The sequence below is a fragment of the Megascapheus bottae genome, chromosome 15 (assembly GCF_031878675.1).
Source record: "Megascapheus bottae isolate mThoBot1 chromosome 15, mThoBot2.hap1, whole genome shotgun sequence".
NCBI lineage: Eukaryota > Metazoa > Chordata > Mammalia > Rodentia > Geomyidae > Megascapheus > Megascapheus bottae.
In genome coordinates, this window is record NC_143523.1 from 23,190,591 (window position 1) to 23,213,916 (window position 23,326).

The window sequence follows — 23,326 nt, forward strand, 5'->3', positions numbered from 1 at the left end:
AAGTACATACGTTTTAGCTGTACTCATCTGAAAACTTAGAAGCAATGATAATAAGGAAGCAAAAGATACCACCGGATCTAAGTCCAGATTATTAAATGTCATTTTCCACGAAATGAAACCAGGTTTCCTTTTTAAAATGGCCAGTGCTAGGTGTAGGGTAGAAAGTGTGTGAGATGACATGGAATAGCTGGCATGTTGCCAGCGGGAGAACGACAAGAGATTGTGTTAAAAGGTACAGGAGCAAACTTAAAGGGATGCTTTTTTTTTTCTTGAAATTCAGGGCCTGGGCACTGTCCCTGAGCTTTTTTGCTCAAGGCTAGTGCTCTATCACTTTGAGCTATAGCTCCACTTCTGATTTTGTTGTTGCTGATTAACTGGAGGTAAGAGTCACCTGGACTGTCCTGCCCCAGTCAGCTTTCAACTGTGATCTTCAGACACAACCTCCTCAGTAGCTAGGATTATAGGCTTGAGATACCAGGCCTTGGCTTAAAGGTATTCTTAAAGAGAACAATGCAACCTGGGGGTATGGCTAAGTGCTCGAGAGTTTGCCTAGTATGTGAGAATCCCAGGGTTCAACCTCTAATAAGGAAGGAAGGAAGGAAGGAAGGAAGGAAGGAAGGAAGGAAGGAAGGAAGGTAGGTCTGACTAACTCTGTTGGTAGGGGAGGGAGGGAATATGTAGTACAGATTTAAAAAATGCACATATTAATAATTGTTGAGTCTGGGAAATGAATCCATATATTTCACTTTGCTATTTACTTTTATAACATGTAGAAATTCCCATATTCAAAACACATTTTGAGGGCTTGGAGTTTGGCCTAGTGGTAAAGTGCTTGCCTAGCATGCACAAAGACCTGGGCTCAATTCCTCAGTACCACATACATAGGAAAAAGCCAAAAGTGGTGCTGAGGCTCAAGTGGTAGAGCTCTAGCCTTGAGAAAGTCCAAGGACAGTGCCCAGGACTGGCAAAAAAAAAAAAAAATGAAAAACAAAATGGTAAGAGAAACAACAAATTAGAACTGGAAATAAAGGAGTGTAATTTTTTTTTTTTTTTTTTTTGTCAGTCATGGGTCTTGAACTCTCTGGGCCTGGGTACTGTCCCTGAGCTCTTCAGCTCAAGGCTAGAGCTCTACTTTAAGCCATAGCAGCACTTCCAGTTTTCTGGTGGATAATTGTATATAAGAGTCTCACGGACATTCGTGCCTGGGTTGTCTTTGAACCTTGATCCTCAGATCTCAGCCTCCCAAGTAGCTAGGATAACAGGCATGAACAACTGGCACCCAACAAAGGAATGCAAGTAGTTAAAAAGAAAAAAATAAAATAAAAACCAGCATTTAACCATTACTGATAGATTGTGACTTAAACCTCTGATCTTTAAGTAATTATAACAGTATTACTCACCATCTTCATGGTCAAATCTTCCCAAAACAAAGTTGATTCCAATCCATGCATAAACCCCTAAGTAAGGAATAAGAAAAAGCCTCTCTTAATTCTCCACTGCTGTATCATATTTACATCTTTCTCCCTGGTCAATCTTTTTTCTCTTTTCTCCTAGGGAAAAAAAAAGAAATCACAGTGTTCTATTGTATAGGTTATAAATCTTTGTGTTGGTCTAGGAATGTGGTTTAATGGTAGAATGCTTGCCTAGCATGCACAAAGCCTTGGACTTGACTCCTCAGTACTACATAAACAGAAAAAGCTAGAAGTGGCACTGTGGCTCAAGTGGTACAGTGCTAGTCTTGAGCAAAAGAAGCTCAGGGCCAGTGCCCAAGCCCTGATTTCAAGCTTCAAGACTGGCAAATAAATAAATACAATTTTTCTTTTCTTTTCCTTTCTATTCTTCTTTATGGTGCAGGAAATCAAACCTAGGTTCTGGTGCAGTAAGCTATATATCCTCAATCCCTTAAGTATTTTAATCTTGCTATTCCCTCTTCACACTTTAAAAATTATTTCTATGTTCCAACTTTCCTACAATGAATAGGAACTGACTGTAAAAACAAATACTTTAAAAAATGTGTTTAGGGCTGGACCCATAGATCAACAGTAGAAGCTTGCCTAGCACACACAGGGCTATGTGTTCAATGACTGCCAATGAAAGAAAGAAAGAAAAAGAAAAGAAAGAAAGAGAGAAAGAGTTTGGGGGAAGGGGGAAGGAAGGGCGGGAGGGAGGGAGGAAGGGAGGGGAGTGAACCCTGGGAGTCTCACTATGAAAACTCTAGATAGAATACAGAGAACAGCTCTTTGAGAATTCTGGAAATAAAAGAAAGATAGTGGGCACACTTAGGAAGAGACCAGAATTGTAAACATCCCCAAGACTATAGTGAGAACCCTATATTTTTCCTCTTGCGTGGCTTGTACTCAAAAGCAGTTTGAACCATGATGGTGTACATTAAGGTGTGGACATTAAAAACAAAACAAAAAAACCCACACTTTAAAGACTTTCCTTTTTGGTTTTTAGGAGCAGAGGAGGAGACTCCGAAGGTTCCGAGGAAGGAAGGAAAACCCCTGTCTAACCCTTTACTGTGTTTTCCTTCCTACTCAGGCAATCCTTTGGCAGTCCCGGGGTGCAGCCTGGTCAGGTACCTAAAACTCTAAAGGATGTGAATGCTTCTCTCTAGTCACAGGAGCTATAGCCTCAGGTGTGGCAAGCCAATTCATGTTTTCTTCTCTCTGTCATCCTGCCCCTTGGCCCTGGATATAGAAGCAACCACAAAGCACTGGTAGAGTGAGAGAAGGAATACAACTTGAAGAAGAAAGTGGAGCTAAGCACTAGTGGCTTATTTCTGTAATCCTAGCTCCTCAAAAAGCTGAAATATGGAGGATCTCAGTTTGAGGCCATCTCCAAAATAGACAAAAAAAGGGGGGGGCAGAAACATGGTTCAGGAGTACCAGACTACAAAATACAAGACCCTCAATACCAATGAAGAAGAAAAAAAGGAGAAGAACAAGAAAAGGAGGAGGAAGAGGAGGAAGAAGAAAATGGAATTTCATGACTGAAATTTAAAAAGATAAATCTTTTCCTTTTGATGGACTATCAGATGTATACCATATCCCCCTTCTTTTTTTCTTTTTTTTTGCCAGTCCTGGGGCTTGAACTTAGTGCTTGGACACTGTCCTTGGACACTTTGCTCAAGGCTAGCGCTCTGCCATTTGAACCATAGCACCACTTCCAGCTTTTTCTGTGTATGTAGCACAAAGGAATCCAATCCAGGGCTTCGTGCATGCGAGGTGAGCACTCTACCACTAAGCTACGTTCCCAGCCCAGTCTCTCCTTTCTAAAGAAATGAGAAGATTCAGCCACAGCTGAGCCACCAGAGAGTACATATTTGACTCTACTCAAAAGTACAAACCCAAAAGTGTTTCAAAGCTTCATAGGAATGACAGTAAAGTGAGTGCTCAGGACAGGACAAAGTCCAAATCATTCCCTGAAAGTAGTTTCCCTTAGCTTAATCATTTGTTTCACACTTGAATTTGGTAAACTTGATACAACTCTGAGAACCGTAAGTTTATAAAAATACAATCAGCTAACCAAAATTCTATTTGGAATTGTCATTAAATATTAATATATTCTAAATACACTGTCTAGTATTACTAAAACCTCATTTAAAGCAGCAACCTTTAGGGTTGATTTGACATATACCAATGTAGAATATACAAAGAAACTACAAAGCAGAATTAAGAAAATTCCCTGTAAGCTGGGCGTGGTGGCTCATGCCTGTAATCCTAGCTACTCAGGAGGCTGAAATCTGAGGATCTCAAAGCCAACCCAGGCACTATAAAGCCATGAGATTCTTATCTCCAATTAATCACTAGAAAATGGGAAGTGGGGCTCAAGGGGAGCATGGAGCCTTGAGCTGAAGAGTTCAGAGGCAGAGTCCAGGCCCAGAGTTCAAGCTCCATGATCCACAAAAAAAGAAAAGAAAAGGAAAAAAAAAAAAAAAAAAAGAAAGAAAATTCCCTGTAGAAAAAATAAAATTAGGGGCTGGGAGTTTGGCCTAGTGGTAGAGTGCTTGCCTAGCATGTACAAAGACCCGAGTTCATTTCCTCGGTACCACATACATAGGAAAAAGCTGGAATTGGTGCTGAGGCTCAAGTGGTAGAGCTCTAGCCGTGAGAAAGTCCAAGGACAGTGCTCAGGCCCTGAGCTCAAGCCGCAAGACTGGCAATAAATAAATAAATAAAATTATATACATTACATATATACATATGTTATGTCTGTCCATCTATGTATGTATCTATCTATACACACACACGCAACATGCATTAATGAGGCTAGGCTGTGCTGGCTCAGGGGTGGTCCAGCTTCCCCTCTCCAGGCCCAGTACCTTCCTGCTTCCCAGAGATCACTTCAGCCTGAGACTGTGAAAAGAGGAAGTCAAACTCTAGCGGTAAATCTTTCACTAGGTCAGCCAAGATAGCCAACTGCTTCCTGCAAAAGAACAACAACAAAAAATCCAAAAGTTAATCATTAAGTGTTTTCTCACCAGATTTCTAGCCTGTAGTCACAGTATACACAGGAGGCTGAGGGAACAGAACAGCTTAAACATATGTAACACGGGGAGATCCCATCTCATAAAGAAAAAAATGAAAAGGAACACTTCTCTTCTCAAAAACTGCGCCATTTGCCCTTCCTCTTTTTCTTATTACACCACTGTTCATCTATCTCATCTATGTGTCCAGCCCAGGAGATAGTTTTTGGTATCTCCTCTGATTTCAAAGATTTAAATTGCCTTCTAAGTATAGTCTCCTACGTAAAGAGTAATATGGCAATAGTAATATGGTAACAGTAATGTGCTTTCCCCTTATACAAACTGTTAAAATATGAGATGGTTCTATGCCTCTCAGAGGGTATGAATAAACCACAGGAAATTACAACACAGATTACTAATCCACAAAACACATGTAACTACCTTAATTCTAACTACTGCAAAAGAAAGATGTAAGCTAAAGAACACAGTCTCACTCTCAAGTTTTCCATAGTACACAAACAATGCCTTATGTGATCACCTAGGCATAATGCTGTTAATTCCAGAAGCTCTTATGCAATCCTTTATATAAGCTAACGATTAACTTCTTAATCTCTCTGTATTTCAAGGTGGTTTTTTCCTTAATAAAAATCTTATCATTTGAAAAAAAAAAAAAACCTCAGATCAGGTTCAAAATCCAGAGAACACAACATTTTCAATTCAGAGATGACATCTAAAAATGTAGTATTTAGGGACCAGGAGTTTGGCTTAGTGGTAGAGTGCTTCCCTAGCATACACGAAGACCCGGGTTCGATTCCTCAGTACCATATACATAGGAAAAAAGCCAAAAGTGGTGCTGAGGCTCAAGTGGTAGAGCTCAAGCTTTGAGAAAGTTCAATGACAATTCTCAGGCTCTGAGCTCAAGCCCAGGACTGGCAAAAAAAAAAAAAAAGTAATATTTAAAGTTATTTTTCTTTTAATGTCTTAAGTATGTTGACAGTATTATCAAATAAAAACAGAAACAAGGTTGTGACTATTAATATGAATCTAAGAGGGCAGGAGTTTGACCTAGTGGTAGCGTGTTCACCTAACCATGCATGAAGCCTTAGGTTCAATTCCTCAGTTTCACATACACAGAAAAATGCTGAAAGTGGCACTGTGGCTCAAGTGATAGGGTCCAACGGACAGTGATCAGGCCCTGAGTACAAGCCCCAGAATTGGCAAATATATACATACATATATATTTGAATATATGAATCTAGGGAACATGGTAGTTGAAAATGTACTGGTGGTGGTAACTCATGACTGTAATCCCAGCACTTTGAGGAGGCTAGGGCAAAATTGTGAGATCTAGGCTGGCCTTGCTTCATAATAAGACAGACCTTGATTCTAAATTAACAAATTAAGTAATTAGTTTATCTAATCAAATAAAAAATCAAATCAGAACTAAATTTCCTTCTTTTCTTCCCCTCATCTAGGCACCAGTGGCTCATATCTGAAATCCTAGTTACTCAGGAGTTTGAGATCTGAGGATCATAGTTTGAAGCTAGCCTAGGCATTTAAGTCTGTGAAATTCTTTTTTTTCATATATATGTTCATATATTTTTATTGTAATTAATAGAAGGGTTGCATTATACTCACCAGATAGAAGGTGCATTACTTCACAAACATTGAATCCCTTTCTCATGTCTTGGTCCCCATTTCCCTCCTCCAACCCCCAAAGTCTATGAAACTCTTAACTCCAAGTAACTAGCAAAAGGCCAAAAGTAGTGGTGTGGCTCAAGTGGTAGAGTGCCAGTTTTGAGTAAAAACGCTAAGGAATATTACCCAGGCCCTGAAAGAACAATTTTCTTGTATTTTTTATTCTATAGGGCTTGGAGAGTGGCCTAGTGGTAGAGTGCTCACCTAGCATACGCAAAGCCCTGGGTTCGTTCCTTAGTACCACATACACAGAAAAAGCCAGACGTGGTGCTGTGGCTCAAGTAGCACAGTGCTAGCCTTGAGCAAAAAGTGTCCAAGGACAGTGGCTAGGCCCTGAGTTCAAGTCCCCATGACCACCCCCCCCCAAAAAAATGGAAGCAATCCTTGATTATTCTTTTTTTTTTTTGCCAGCCTTGGGGCTTGAACTCAGGGCCTGAGCACTATCCTTGGGCTTTCCTCAAGGCTAGCACTCTACCACTTGAGCCCACAGCACCCTTTCCAACTTATTGACTTACGTGTTACCAAGGAATCAAACCCTGGTTTTTGTGCATGCTAGGCAAGCACTCTACCACTAGGCCAAACTCCCAGCTTCTGGGTTGCTCTTTAGAAAGGTGGTATTGGTAACTTCCATTTCAAGTAGAATGAAGGCTAGTGACCATTCTTGTCATTGCCAGAGTGAAGCAAGTCTCCCCTATAGATAGTTCAAAGAACACTTTATTGGGAGAGAACACACCCTCTTGTGTTTTATGAACTTTTCCCAAGACATTAATCTGTATAGCAATGAACTCTTTCAGACATTACACATAACATATTGTGAAATTATTGCCTCAAGTATAATTCTTTACTTGAAAGTGCTAACAACATACTTCACTAACTCATAGTCACCACTATCTGAGTCAGTATATTATTTTTGTTCAGTACCAAGACTTAAGTCCTCTTGTTTTGCTCATGCATACTGGCACTCTACCAAGTGAGCCATGCCTCTAGTCCAGCTTCTTGCTGGTTAACTGGAGACAGACTCTTGGACTTTCCTCTTCAGACTATAATCTTCAGATATCAGCCTTCTGAGTAGATACTAGGATTATTGTCATGAGCCACTAGTGACTGGCATAGATAGATAGATAGATAGATAGATAGATAGATAGATAGAGGCACTTTTTGTTAGTCCTTGAACTCAGGGACAGCACTCAGGCCAAGTTCAAGCCCCATGACCCACAAAAAAAGAGTGTAAATCACACATTCATTGTTTGTTATGGTTTAGATATAAAGTATGTCCTCCAAAGGCTTCATGGGTTGAAAATTTGGTCTCCAGCTGCTAAATCCAAACACTAAGAAGCAACTAGATCATAATGACTCTCATCTAACCAATGGATTGGTCCACTGATAAATTCATAATTTGATAACATGATTGCGCAGTAGTGGAAACTTTAGGAAGCGGGTCACTGCAAGCGGGGGCTACAACTTGTCCTTCTCTCTCTCTTTCCATTTCCTGGCTACCATGAGATGAGCAGCTCTGTTCAATCCTACCACAGACCCAAAATCAATGCAGTCATAAGATTATGTACTAAAATTTCTAAAACTATGTGGTAAAATAAACCTTAAAATTGTTAATCACAGTAATGGAAATCTGACTAATGCAATATTCCTACTAAGATAAAATAAAATCACACACACACACACACACACACACACACACACACACACCAAAGTTCAGAGAGTTCATTCCTACCCCATATCCATCACAAGCATGGCAGGATCTAGGAACTAAGGAGAGAAATCACAAAGTAGAAGGATTCGGACCTAAATATAACCTTATCTTCTTCTGCTCTTCTAAAACAGGAAGAGCGATCAGGAAACAAGACATCAGACTGAACTGCTGAGGTCAAATGGAAAAATCTAACGGACTGGGGTTGATGGTAATGGAGACTGAGATTTGGGGTTGATGGTAATGGAGACTGAGATTTGGGTAGCTATAAGAGAAAGGACTCACTAGTTATCATTGGGAATCAGGTAGAGTCATAGTGGACAATTGTAAAAGGCAGCACCCACCACCCATTAGCACTTACCCAGTTCCCTGGGAAACCATCCTACTACTCTTTAAAAGTAGGCGCTTTGTGATTTAACCCTCCATCAAACTCAGTCAGATGTTGACCCCAAGGCAGCAAGTAACACGAAGATGTTGTGTACTATCTCTGAACAAGAAGCCTTCTGGTGCTCTGTGAACTCTCTCCATGGTATACCACTTCTACCTCCAGACTAGGGAACCACAAAAGATGAAGCCCAGAACAGGCCCATAATGCCCCAAGGCACTCATGGTCACATACCTCTCAGGTAGAAGCCTCATGCCTGCTGTGCAGAGGATGTAAAGTGGGGTCTCCTTCTGTTTCTTCACAGGCACATGAGCAGCAGCAAAGCTCAGCAGAGGACGAAGATAATCGCTGGCATGTTCTGGAGTGTCTGCCATTGCGGAAATTCCTTAAGTAAAGTAAGACACTTGAGAAGCAGATTACACAAGACACAGAAAACTAACATCTTGTAAGGTTCTGCTTAAAGTCCTAAACATACATTTATTTATTTATTGGTTTGAAAGGGGTGAGGTAACAAGGAATGAGGTATTTCTCCTACTACCAGAAGGAGATTAATGGAAAGATGTATTCCAGTAAGTACCTGGTTTGATTTTTTTAACCACAGGTTGGCTGTTGCGGTCCCTCATTTGTTTGATGTCCAGCAAATCGTGAGGGTTCCCATTGTGTTTTGGCCAGAAATACACAAAAATCCGGGAGCCACTACTCCCACAGTCTACCACAAGTCCATAATTGAGATTTGGGTCTTCAGTGTCGGTGGCTTCAAGATCTCCTACTCGAGCCAAATACCTAAGCCAGGGAAAAGCGAGATCAGCCAGGTCCATGAAGGGTGTCAACACTTCCTTGGTTTACTCATGAGTCTTTAGCAGATACCCACATGGGCTAAGCACACAGGACTGCAAGTCCTTCCAGAAGAAGGAGGCAGCCCTGGACATGTACAGATGTTTCGGAAGCAATACCTAGATGGCTTCTACAGGCCACTAAAATTAGATAGCTAAGACTCTACACATTTGAGGCCATTCTCAAACTGGCAAGACTAACATTAAAGGGCTTGCAGGCTTAAATAAATCACTCAGTTTTGTTGTTATGTCACTATGTTTTGGACTGATTTTTTTTGGGGGGGGCAGTCCTGGGGCTTGAACTCAGGGCCTGGGATCTGTCCCTGAGCCTTTCTGCACTCAAGGCTAGCACTCTACCATCTGAGCCACAGCACCACTTCTGGCTTTTTCTGTTTATCTATAACTGCATTTAAAAAAATTTTTGTTCTTTTTTATATATAATCATAAAGAATACCACAGGACTGATCACTAATGTGCATATCTAAGTGGTGATTTTTTTTTACCACATTTTCCTTTTTTTTGCTTTGTACTTATTTTGCCAGAATTACATTCATTTAAAGAAAGTGTTCATGAGATAAGGTAAAAAATATAGTTAATATTACAGTATGGGTATATTTCTCTAATGTTCATGGGTTAAAGCTTAATCCCCAGTGTAGGAATATTAAGAAGGGAGGCCTTCAAGATGTGATTAAGTCATGAGGGTAGATTTTGAAACTGCTCTGTACAACCAATTTTTTATGTGTGAGAAGTAATGCACCTACTATCTGGCAAATATAACTGTAATCCCTCTATACATTGAAATAAAAAATATTTTTTTAAAAAAACAATTTTTTAGCAGGGCACAGTGGCTCATGCCTATAATCCTAGCTACTCAGGAGGCTGAGATCTGAATATCTGAGTTCAAAGCCAGCCTGGGAACTAAAGACAGTGAGACTCTTATTTCCAATTAATCACTAGAAAAGGAGAAGGAGGCTGTGATTCAAGGGGTAGGGTGGTAGCCTTGAGCTGAAGAGCTCAAGTCTCACAACCAACAAAAATAAATGTTGCACATATAAATAAAATCTGCTTTATAAGCAGGTCTTTGTACATGCTAGACAAGCACTCTACACTAGGCCAAACTCCCGGCCCCTTCATCTGGAAATTCTTAACATCTATAACTATAAGAAATAAATTTGTTTGTCAATTAAAAAAATGTATTCTGTTAGATGTGATGATGTATACCTGTAATCTGAGCCCTGAGAAATCAAAAAGAGAAGCTAAGTATCCTACTGTGCAATTTGAAATGCATTCTGTGAAAAGGAACACTATTTTGTGTTTCAATGTAAGTATCATAAGTTATTGCATAGGGTAGAGTCAAATTGGATTTTTTTTCAGAATCTAAAATAGAAATGAAGTTCAGGAAAAAGGATTATAAAAGTCTATAATGTGCTAGAAAGTTTATAGTCCTAAAGTTTCTAGTTCACCATGTATCTACCTACCTAGTCTAATGAAATTACTTGTCTGGCCTGGGCTCAGACTCCACCAATCAATTTATAATAGCTCACTTCCAACACATGCAAGCTGGCAAAAGTCTAGGTACGAGGTACAGAACTCTTGAAAATACCATATTAGAAGCCATAGATTTAAAAAAAAAAAAAGCAGACAAACAAAAATGCAATTCAGCCCAATGCAGTAACCTTCATTTCCCATCACAGAAAAGTTTTTATTTCACACACTCCACAGATTGTTCTCTGACTACCACCTGCTCTACTTCTCTCAGACAGGGTTCTAGATCTCACTGACAATTTACCTTTCCCTAAAAGCTGTTGCTTTCTCATTCCAGAAGCAGTATGAGGGGAAAAAAATACAACTCCCTGATTTTTAAAGTATAGAGGGAAAAACCTCACACTTGGGCTTCAAATGTCCTAGATCATATCACCTGAGAAGTGATAGACAAAATTCCACCAATATCTGAAAGTAAATCCAGGCACAAATTTTTTTTCCAGTAGAAAATAATTAAATTATATGTGTGTGTATACATATTTGAAATATATCGTACATATTAAAGCACAAGAGCAATTGCAAGAGGGATCCTCATTTCATAGTGCCTTGTTTACTGAGGCCACAGAGGAACAGGGATGAATGAATGCAACATTCCTATGGACATCCTTTCAAGTTTTCCAACTTTTTCTGTAAAGACAGAAGCATGACACACTTTGAGGAACACCACAAAATACTAACAAAAATACCATGTGATTGATTGCCTGCCTGCTACTGGTGGCTCACGCCTGTAATCCTAGCTACTCAGGAGGCTGAGATCTAAGGATGGTGGTTCAAAGCCAGCTTGGGCAGGAAAAGTCCATGAAATTCTTATCTCCAGTTAATCACTGGAAAACCAGAAGTGGCACTGTGGCTCAAAATGGTAGAGTGCTAACATTGAGCTGAAGAGCAGGGGACCACACCCAGGCCCAGAGTTCAAGTCCCATGACAAAAACATAAACAAAAACAAAAACTTGTGAATCAGGAACAATTCAGATAGGAATCTGACAGTGGTGTGTGCATATACATATATATATATATATTTATTATAATTATGTAATATATAAATATAACATGAGCACTTGTTGTTAAGTTTTTTCAAGCTGTTAAACTAAGATGACCAGTGATTCTGTCAATTTCCAACTATGTGCTTAACCATTCTATCAACCATACTGAAGCACTAGCAGTGCCTACAAAAAAAATAATATATTATAGAAGAGAAACTATAAAGGGAGTTAATGCTGTCCCTTATCTTCAGTGTATACTTTCAGGGCAGAAACAGAAATCAAGGAATAGAAAAATCAACATTATTTCAAGTGACATAGTATGACTAACATTCAATTAGTCAGCCAATGCACCAAACAGTCCTAGATATTTTATTCTTAATCCAAATGACAAGTAAAAGGCAGATTTTTTTCTTCACACATAAGGAATATTAGATTACAAGACATTAAGAATCCTGTTTGAGATCATCCAAGTAGCAAATGACTAGAGCTGATTAGCCTCTTTCCCACACACATCTCCCCGTGGAAGCATAACTGAGCCTTCTAGCAACATTATCAACCTAGGCTGCATATTAAAATCCTGTACAGAAGAGATCCTATAACTTATATTTGCTGAAGCTTCCCAAGTGACTTAGACATACAAAGGCTAAAATTCAATTATTTATGGTCATTATTAACATACAATACTAGAGACCATGTAATAAACATTTTAACAAAACACATAGAACTGTCTGTCATCACAGAAATTATCTGTAGAAATGTTGTTATTGAGGGCCAGGAGTTTGGCCTAGTGGTTAAAGTGCTTGCCTAGCATGCATGAAGACCCGGGTTCGATTCCTCGGTACCACATACATAGAAAAAAGCCGGAAGTGGTGCTGAGGCTCAAGTGGTAGACCTCTAGCCTTGAGAAAGTCCAAGGACAGTGCTCAGGCCCTGAGCTCAAGCCCAGGACTGGCAAAAAAAAAAAAAAAAAAAAAAAAAAAAAAGAAATGTTGTTATTGAGTCTCTGTTTTTAAAATAAATTTCCTTTCTCTAGCATCACTGTCAAAATGCCAGATATTATTTATCCTTGTTAATCAATGTGATCCATTCCTGGATTGATCAACACACTTTACCTACCACTCACCCTTTCATTTGCTATTATCTAACATGTGGTGAAATGAGAGAGCCACGCTAATTAAACCAGCAAACAAGTTTTATAGGAGAACCTATTTTATCAGAAAAGTATATACACTCTTAGGGCATGAAGTCAGTGGTATCAAATTTGGTTACTCCTGTGTCTTTTCTGATTAAGTTCTGACTCATTGTTTCTGCTTCTCAACTAAGTACAGTAGTTGATTCTTTGTTACCGATTCTACACTGGTTATACATAAACTGTTATCTCATTGGAAAATAACTATCCCTCCAACTCTATCTTTATGGTTATGTACTTTATGCATCCAGGAGCCACGTTTCATTTATCTTTGTACCCCAGTGCCTAACACGGTGTCATGTGTCCAGCAAGCTGTCAGTGAATATTAGCCTCCTAAATGACTCATGGGGCTGCCACGTGACAAGTTGGTGACATATGGTAATTTGTGGAAAGATGGACATAAGCTATCATAAAATAATAATGCACCCTAGGGTCTGACTGCTTAGCCAGAGCTTTCCAAGGTGTGAAGGACTTTGGTAATATCATCACAGTGGCACAGTGTAAGTTCCTCTTCCCTGTGGCTAACTTGATTCAATTCAATAACAAATACTTATTGGATCTGATCATTTGAGATACAGTGGTAGATAAGAAGTGCCAGCTACTTCTGCTCCCCCATACTACAAGAATGATCTCACTATATCCAGACACCTGCCATCCAAGTTCAGGCCACTATTATCCCTACTAAAGTATTACTTTTAGTCTCCTTGCTTTATTTTCTGCCAATTCATTCTCCACAATACCATAAAAGTGAGTTTTCTTTTAAAAAGTGAGTCAGATCAGATCACTCTTTAAAATCTTTCATAGCCTTCTGTTTGCAGTCAGGGTGATATTCAAATCCTATAAATGGCTTAACAAGCCCAGCCTGAACTATTCCTTCAGCCATTTAACTCACTACTCACTTTCTAACAGTCTATGCGACTGGTATTAACCTACATGGAGTTCCTTTATCAGATGTGCCATCTTCTAGTTGGAAAGCTTAAATTTTTTTTAATCCAAACAAGCACATAAGAAATTCAACTTATGAATTTGACCTTACTGCTGTAGTCACCCAAATTGTGTTTCCTGTTCTGGAGAGGAAGATACAAAAATACAAATGAATAGAGCTAATAACAAAGGCAAGGTTGAAAACTCAATCTTCTCGAGAAAAGGTACCAAACTCTGGTGCTAGCAAGCTAGCATTTGCACATCAAGGCTCCTCAACAAATTTTTGCTTAATTAATGACAAAAATGAATCGGAAGTGAGAAATTCTCTGTGTGAAAACCACCCTGCTTCCCCCCAACCAAAAGGAGTCCCAATTTTGACAAAAAAAGATTCAAGGAATGGTTACTAGAGGCTTCTCAAAAGGTGGTTGTTAGGAAAATCACAGAGAGCCTATTCTTTCTCCATTAGGACCTGACTGAGAATGCACATTGCCCTGGTTGCTATTGGCTATTATATTTCACAACCATTAAATAAACGGACACTGTGGACAAACAGAGAAGAAACAAGAGGATTCCCATCTTATTAGCTAGTGTTGAGCTTATAGTTCCTCTGCTTGTAGATTTATAAACTTGCACTTATTTAAGTCAATTTGGATTGTTACTTGTAGACCAAAGTCTCCTAATGGATACATATTAAAAAGCAATAAAGAGGGGCCAGGATTGTGGCATAGTGGTAGAGTGCTCACCTAGCATGCATGAAGCCCTGGATTGCTTGGTACCACATACACAGAAAAAGTTAGAAGCGGCAGATTGCTTGAGCAAAAATTGTCCAAGGACAGTGCCCAAACCCTGAGTTCACGCCCCAGGACTGGCAAAAAAAAAAAAAAAAAGCAATAAAGAGAAAATTTCTTTAAAAAAAAATTAGACAATCTTATTATGAACACACTAAGCCATCACTTAGTTTCATTGAGTTAGAAGAAAATTAACTCAAAACTATAGGAAACTACATCACTGCTGTAAAAGAATACTGACCTTTTGTGCAAGTAATATGACACTGAAAGTACATCAATGAAGAAAACAGTAAGGAAAGGGATGAGTCAGGAGGGACAGGGGAGAATGGTGAGAGGAATAACAATGACCATGATATAGTGTATTCATATACTATCTTGTTGAATGGCAACTCCTTTGAACACCTTTAGGATAAAAATAAAAGTTTTAAAAAGTACATCAAGTAATTTAGATAGATTTTCTGTGAAATGGGGTATTCGGCTTACCTTGGATCGCATTAACGGTATATTAGATATTATCAAAGAAAATACTAGTAAACTTGAAAGCACAGCAATAAAATACCTGGCATGAACATTAAAAGAACAAAGCCTGGTAAAAATGAATAGATCACCAGTGAGCTGTGGAAAGACGTGGCTCTCTCTCTTTCTCTCTCTGTATATGAATGTATGTATATATACACACACACACACACACATATATATATATATATACACACACACACACACACGAGTGGGGAAGGAGAGGAGAATATATGAAGAATAATGTAAATAATGGCCAAATTTTTCCACACTTAAATAAAAACTGTAACTCTGTAGACCCAATAATCCAGGAGCCACATCTTACTTATCTGTTTATTCTAGTGCCTAGCACAGTTATCATATGCAGCAAGTTCTCAGTAAATATTTGCTTCTGAATAAGAACCATGAATTATGTGGAAAACATACAAAGCATACCATAAGAAAATTGTTTAAGATCAGTAATAAAGAAAAACTCTTAGCAGGGGCAGTGGCTCATGCCTAGCTACTCAGGAGGCTGAGACCTGAGAATCAAGGTTCAAAGCCAACACAGGCACTAAAGAACATGAAACTCTTATCTCCAATTAATCACTAAAAAATGGGGCTGTGGCTTAAGGAGTAAGGCAGGTAGCCTAGAGCTGAAGAGCTCAGGGATGACGCCTAGGTCCAGAGGTCAAGCCCATGACCCACAAAAAAAAAATCTCTTAAAAGCCATCAGAAGGAACATTATTATATACTGAAAAAAAAAGATAAAAATGACAGCAGAGCCAGGTACAGGTGGTTTATGCCTGTAATCCTAGCTACTCAGGAGGCTGAGATCTGAGGATCACAGGTTCAAAGCCAGTCTGGGCATGAAAGACTGTGAGACTCTTCTCCAGTTAACCACCAGAAAACCAGAAGCAGCACTGTGGCTCAAGAGGCAGAGCACTAATCTTGAGCTGAAGAACTTGTGGACAGTGCCCAGGCCCAGAGTTCAAGCCCCACAATCACTACTACCAGAGTGCAAGCCAACATACAGTGAAATTTCATCTTAAGTAATGGGGTGGGGGGGGGGAAATCAACCCATACAGTTTTATGTCAAATGAAAATTTTTTTTAAAGGCCAGGAGTAGTGGTAGAGTGCTTGCCTAGCATACACGAAGACCTGGGTTCAATTCCTCGTTACCACATACATAGAAAAGCCAGAAGTGGTGCTGTGGCTCAAGTGGTAGAGTGCTAGCCTTGAGGAAAGCCCAAGGACAGTGCTCAGACCCTCAGTTCAGGCCCCAGGACTGGCAAAAAAAAAAATGTGAATATATATATATATACACACACACACACACAGAAGTTAAATATGAAAGTGAAGCTATGGTTCAAGTGGTAGAGTGATACTATTTACTTATTTATTTATTTTGTTGGTCCTGGGGCTTGAAATCAGGGCTTGAGTACTGTCCCTGAGCTTCTATTGCTCAGGCCTAGCTTTCTACCACTTGAGCTACAAGTGACACTTCTGACTTGTTTTGTTTTTTTTTTTCACTTCTGACTTCTTAAATAGTCTATTCAAGATAAGAATCTCACAGACTTTCCTGCCTGTGCTGGCTTTGAACTACAATCCTCAGATCTCAGAACAGAAAACAGAAAAAAAAAAAAGAAAAGAAAAGAAAAGTCCACCAGACTGTTCTTATCTCCAATTAACCATACCTGTAATCCTAGCACAGAGGATGTGGAGGCAGAAGGATCATAAGTTTACTCTATAGCCTGTATTACAAAGTGAGATCCTGCCTCAAAAACAGATTAATAAAACTTGAAAACATAAAACTGAAGTAGATATATTAAGACAAGAGTAGTAGATGTTAATTTATCAAAGGGTATACAACAGGTGGGTGGCAGTGGCTCCCACATGAAAATCTACTACTCAGGCGGCTGAGATCTGAAGATCAGAGTCTGAAGCCAACCCAGGGAGACAAAGCTGACAGAATCCAATTAATCAGGAAAAAAGCCAAAGTGAAGGTGATTTGGCACAAGTGTTAGAGTGTCAGACTTGAGCAAAAAAGCTAAGAACACCAGACCTTGAATTTAAGCCCCCATAGCAGCACACAAGTTTAGTACAACAGAACAACAATTTTAAATATGTATGCATCCAATAAGTTTCAGCCCACCAAATAAGAAAATAAAAGACTCATTTCATAGTTAAAATGCACTATCAACATTCCTGAACTAAAACTGAACACAGCCATAATGGGGCCTAAGACATTAAGCAATAATTAACATGCAATTTTGGTAATAAAAGTACAATATCTCCCCAAAGGGTCAAAGGTAGTAGTGTATCAAAAACTATCAAAATGTTTATGACTTCTGTGCCTGGGGGATCAAAGTGATCTAAAGCTGACTCACCTTTCATATTGTTTATCTCTTGGTAATGAAGCACCCCAATGTCGTAGGTCCATGATCAACATAAGTAAAAGGAGACCGGATATGAAGAAAAGTACAAGAAATGCAACTCGCTGACGGAGAAATGGGCTCACTGTGGGCACAGTGAAGTACCAGGAAGGTGGACAGAGGTAGGAAAAACTGATCCTAAAATAAGACAAACAGTTAAGTGGTTACAAACAACTGAGCGCTTAAAGCATTTTTTCCCCCAGTGGTGGGGCTTGTACTCAGGGCCAGGGCACTGTCCCTGAGCTCTTTTGCTCAAGGGTAGCACTCTACCACTTTGAATCACAGCTCCACTACCAGTGGTTCACTGGAGATAAGAGTCTCATGGACTTTCCTGCCCAGCCTGACTTCTTTGAACTGAGATCCTCAGATCTCAGCCCGAGGAGCTAGAATTACAGACATGAGCCACCACCGCCAGGATCATAGCTGGCTTTAAATTGAGACTTAGATCTCAACCCCCCGACCAGATAGTATTACAGTTATGAATACCAGTGCCTACCCCCTAATAAAGTCAAAGCTTTATGCCAACCTAAGTCTAAATGTTCTTTTAGTCTTGAATTTTAGAAAAGGACTAACACAGTCTGTGCAAATCAGAAAAAACCTTATTTGTTCTTTTCCCAAACTTTGCATTGTAAGTATAATTCAAAGAATTAATCTCCCTCATATTAATGAAAAGATTATCAGAGTCCTGAGATGACTTGGCGACATGGGAGAATCAAATCAACCACAGCATTCACACCAGGAATGTTGTCAAGACTCTGGTTAGTTAGAAGTTATTCAAATGGTTTTTAAGTGTTTTCATAGGTTATGTATACACATAACTTTGAAGTCAGTTCAAAAGGATACATAGGGAAAAGTGGATCTTTAATCCTAACACTTCCTCTCTCTTAGAGTCAGCCATTAGTCTCCAGTTCAATGTATTTTTCCAAAGATATTCTATGGACACACAGGCATAATTACAAAGCAATACATATAAGTAAGGTTCCTCTGTGTATTTCCATTCCATTGGCTTTGCCCAGGTAGTAGATTACCCTATCTATTGCTCTGCATCTTTCCTCTACACAACACTCTCTTTTAAAATGGTCCCATATTGGGACATGTAGTTTCCACATTCACCCATTTGGAACGCTTCAGAATCTGGCTGAATGTGGCTCATGCCTGTAACCCTAGCTACTTGGGAAGCTGAGATCTGATGATGGCTGTCTGAAGCCATCCCCAGTAAAGAAGCCTATGAGACTCACATCTCCGATTAATCACCCAAAAGCCAGAGGCAGAATTGTGTCTCCAAGTGGTAGAGCACTGGCTTTGAGCACAAAAGTTCAGGAAAAGTACCCAAGTTCTGAGTTCAAGCCCCAAGATAGGAACCAAAATTAAAGCTTCGGAGTATTATAATGTATGAATAAGCCTATTCACTTGTGAAGCTAGCTCACTTTTTCCAGTGATTCAAAACGTCCTAAGTCTATCTGCTTTTTAAATTTTTATTTAATTAGTTAATTAATTTGGGACTTTTGAACTTTCAAGAGTCTGACCGTTGTCCCTGAGGTCTTTCACTAGAGCTCTATCATTTGAGTCACAGCTTCGCTACCGATTTTCTGATGGTTAACTGGAGCTGAGACTCTCACGGACTTTGTTACCGAGGCTGGCTTTAAACCGCGATCCTCAGATCTCAGCCTCCTGAGTAGCTAGGATTACAAGCGTGAATCATCAGAGCGTGGCTTATCTGCTTTTTTTTTAAGCGGGGGGGCGGCTCTTTGTTTAACTGCATCAGGGGACACCTAGCTTCCGAGATTGGAAATTTCAAAGAGCATTACATCGCATCACTTTTCAGATCTACACCAGTAGACTTCCTCTACAACCTCAGAGTTATGGACCGGAAAGGATTACATTTGTCATCAAATAAAATTAATAAAATACGACTTTGGCCTTCTTTCATACACCTGACCAGGATGCAAAGTCCAGGTGCAGTCCCAGGGCAAAGCCCACTAGTCAGGGTGGGGTGATGGCTGAGTCCCCAACCAGGGAGAAAGTGTACAGTCTTACCTAGCCATGGATTCCCCTCAGTGGTCTCAACGTCTGTCACCTTCTTTTCCTTCTGCCCTGAGAAGGTGGCCTCCGTGTCCCAGGCATCTCCCAAGGCTGCAGCCTGGAAAGAGTTGGCTAGGTGTCAGGCTTCCCGCTGGCAGTGCCCACGAGACCGTACCTCTGGCCAGCATTCCAAGTCGTCCTCGCACTCCCCGGGCTCTCGTTCCTCAGGCCCCGCGGACCGTAGCCCGCATCCTGGAAGCAGGGTCTGGTGGGCCAGCTCGGCCCTCAAGAACCTGCCGTCCTCCGATGCAGGGGATGAAGGGTCCCCGTTTCCTCTCCCTGTCCCTCCCCGTCCCGAAGCTCTCCAGCGCTCCCACTCACGGGATCCAGCGGCCTGCCGGTCCCTCTGCCCAGCTCCGCTCCAGCTCCGTCCACCACGGTTCGGGTAACACAGCCTCCAGACCAGCCGGAAGGAGGGCCCACGCCGGCGGCGGCGCCACGTCCCCAAGGAAACCGCACCGAGCCAATGACTGCCGGGGGACTCGCTAGAGAGGCCCGCCCCTTACGCAGCCGGAGTCAAGGGCGAATCCACGGCGTCCGCAGCACGTTCGTCCTCCAGAGTAGCCAATCGTCGATAAGGAAAGGCCCCCAGGACTTCGAACCTCGTCCAATAGGAAAAAAGCGTCGGCCGAGGCTCCGCCTTAGAGGGGCGGGAGGTAGGCAGCTCACCTAGCTGAGCTGGACAGATGGCTTTCATTCGCTGCTTTCAGTGGCTCTGGTTGAGGTCTCGGCTGCTGCTCCCAGAACCCCGACCCAGCCGCTCCGGTGGGTGAGTCCGCTAGACTGCGACGTATTCGTTGCAGAAGTGCACCCCTGTCCCACAACTAACTTGCAAATAACGTTCTTATTCTTCTTTGCTTTCACCAGCCCCATCTTTCTCTTGCAGGAGGGACAGCATAAAGCCTAAATCTTGTCGAATGTGTTGCATCTTCTGCCACCCTCCTCTACCTGCTCACGGGCAGCTTTCCTCGCTTCCCTGACTACAGCAGAACACCCTGGCCTTTGCTCGCTCTGCTCCTACACTTCCTAGACGGATCCCCACTCATCTCGTACCTTTTAACTCAAGGGTCATCTTCCTCCGAAAGTCTTAGCTCACCTCTACACCTCCTTTATACATGTCTTCTGTTGCATTTACCACTTTGAACTGTCTGCCCTACTAGTCAGAATATTTTTTCTTTTTTCTTTCTTTTCTTTCTTTTTTTTTTTTTTTTGTTGTTGTTGTTCTCCTTGGGCCTTGAACTCTGGGGCTGGGCACTGTCTTGAGTTCTTCAGCTCAAGGCTAGCGCTCTGCTTCTTGAGCCACAGTGCCATTTCTGTTTTTTTGGTGATTAAGATAAGAGTCTCACAGACTTTCCTGCCCCAGCTGGCTTTGAACCACAATCCTCAGATCTTAGCTTCCTGAGTAGCTAGTATTACAGACTTGAGCCACCAGCGTCTGCCTTAAGTCAGAATATTCTTAAGGGCAAGACTATCTGCCTCTTATCTATTCCCAAAGCCAGCTATCTTCTCATATCAGATATAAGAATTGTGTGATAAATGAATGAGTGTGGTCAAAAATAAAAGCCACAGCCGGGAGTTTGGCCTAGTGGTTAAAGTGCTTGCCTAGCATGCATGAAGACCCGGGTTCGATTCCTCGGTACCACATACATAGAAAAAAGCCGGAAGTGGTGCTGAGGCTCAAGTGGTAGAGCTCTAGCCTTGAGAAAAAAAACCCAAGGACAGTGCTCAGGCCCTGAGCTCAAGCCCAGGACTGGCGGAAAAAAATAAAATAAAATAAAAGCCACTTAAGAGATCAAAGAGATCCCCCCCCCAAAAAAACATCTGACTATAACCACTCACTGTCACAGTGTTTAGCACAGGCTCAAAGGATGTCAGAAGAGTGAGGGATCTTAATAGTAAAAAAGGGAGGGGGAATTGTGTTCACTCTGACTTGGTTGCATCAGCATGGAGAAACTGAAAGTTGGCTAACTAGAAGTATATTAGACTGATATAAAGGAGCATATTCTGTCTCAGCTTGGTCCTGAGTTGCAGAGGGTCAAAAATATTCACATTGATCATTACTGATTGGGTCATGATCATTCTGCACTGCTTGATACAGAGGTTGTGGGTCACAGTTCTCACTGACATATGATCTATTGTCTTGTTTGCTAATTCAGTATGACTATTGTTTTCTCCCTCCACCACTCTCTTAACCTGGTAGTCTCAACTTGTCCTTTCTTCTTTAATTCTCATTTCTTCTCTATCTCTCAGTCTTTACACATGTTTCACCTGAGTCCAGAAACCACTGAGCAAAATAGACACATCAAGGAGCTGAGAATGTAGCCTAGTGGTAGAGTGCTTGCCTAGCATACACAAAGCCCTGAGTTCGATTCCTTGGTATCACATACACAGAAAAAGCCAGAAGTGGCTCTGTGGTTCAAGCGGTAGAGCATTAGCCTTGAGAAAGCCCAAGGACAGTGCTCAGGCCCTTAGTTCAGTCCCCAGGATTGGCAAAAAAACAAAAAGACACATCAAGGCTGGTAATAAACACAAAACTATAATGACATGAAGCATTAACATAAGAGCTCAGTTCAGTACCTAAACCAATATAGACAAGGTTTCTCTCACATCCATAAGTAGACTCTGTGTGTGTGTGCACATGCATGCATCCATACATGTGTGTGTGTATTGTATGTGAACATGGGATTGTTTGTGGAGATGAGCAGAAGAGAGGAGAGGGAAAGAGAATTATGAGAGGTCAATAATATTAAAATATAGGGCTGGGAGTTTGGCCTAGTGGTAGAGTGCTTGCCTAGCATGCACGAAGACCTAGGTTTGATTCCTCGGTACCACATACATAGAAAAAGCTGGAAGTGGTGCTGTGGCTCAAGTGGTAGAGCTAGCCTTGAAGAAAGCTCAAGGACAGTGCTCAGACCCTTAGTTCAAGCCTCAGGACTGACAGAAAAAATAATATTAAAATGCATGGTGTCTATGTATGAAGATGTTACTATGAAACATGAAAGTATTTAAAATAGTGTGGAGTGTGATAGGGAAAAGGAATAGCAACAGAAGAGGTTACACTGATCAAAACATACAATATGCATACATGGAAGTACCTGGATAAAACCCTTTCTATAGTTCAAATACATTAATGAAAATATTTTGGACTTTAAAAAATTATTGAAATTGTTTTTGTGAGTTCTATGTCTGATCGATCTATCTTTCTATCTATCTATCTCTTTCAAAGTTCTGTGTTCCACAAAATGGATGCTTGTGAGCGTAGATAAAATCCCTATCTATTTTAAACAACATTTAATTCATCAAATTTAAGAGCTACGTAAACTTACACTGAAACATCCTCCACAATTAAGACTATGTGAATAACTGATGTCCTAAAACAGAAAAGAAACCTGTGTTTTCATCCTAAGATTTTTATTACTTTTCTTTTTTTTTTGCAAAATTTTGACCATTTAGTTTGAACAATAGAGTATACTTTAAAGAGTCCATATGCCATCAGTCATTTGTTACGTCTGAGTCTTTCTAAAACTCTGCAGTGCTTGTAATGATTATATTGTATGATTAATAGCTCACAAGCCTGAGCTCTGAGATTTCCATCCAACAGGCCAAATTAAAAAAGAAAATGTTGAGATGATTTCTATTTACTATAGTTCATCACTTTGAAACAAATGCTAGAAATTCATATTTCCAAATAGCTATAACATCTCTTTAAAGTTTGTTGACAGTTACACTTGAAATTTTGTCAAGATGCCATCAATGCCCAGTCATAAGCAAAGTCAGTCAAACCTGTCCTACATTAGGT

At 40.5% G+C, this 23,326-nt stretch overlaps 1 protein-coding gene across 1 annotated transcript in view; it reads right to left on the bottom strand.

The window, feature by feature from the left end:
* Entpd7 (ectonucleoside triphosphate diphosphohydrolase 7) overlaps positions 1-19,928 on the bottom strand; it is a 31,951-nt gene extending 12,023 nt beyond the window's left edge. Inside the window, exons 1-7 of the mRNA XM_090346094.1 lie at positions 19,849-19,928; positions 19,483-19,585; positions 17,401-17,583; positions 8,834-9,039; positions 8,491-8,641; positions 4,325-4,428; positions 1,401-1,457 (exon numbers count right to left, since the gene is read on the bottom strand). Coding sequence (XP_090202220.1) covers positions 1,401-1,457; positions 4,325-4,428; positions 8,491-8,641; positions 8,834-9,039; positions 17,401-17,583; positions 19,483-19,490 — 709 coding nt within the window. The 5' untranslated portion in view covers positions 19,491-19,585; positions 19,849-19,928. The remainder of the gene's footprint in view (positions 1-1,400; positions 1,458-4,324; positions 4,429-8,490; positions 8,642-8,833; positions 9,040-17,400; positions 17,584-19,482; positions 19,586-19,848) is intronic.
* Between the last annotated feature and the right edge of the window lie 3,398 nt (positions 19,929-23,326).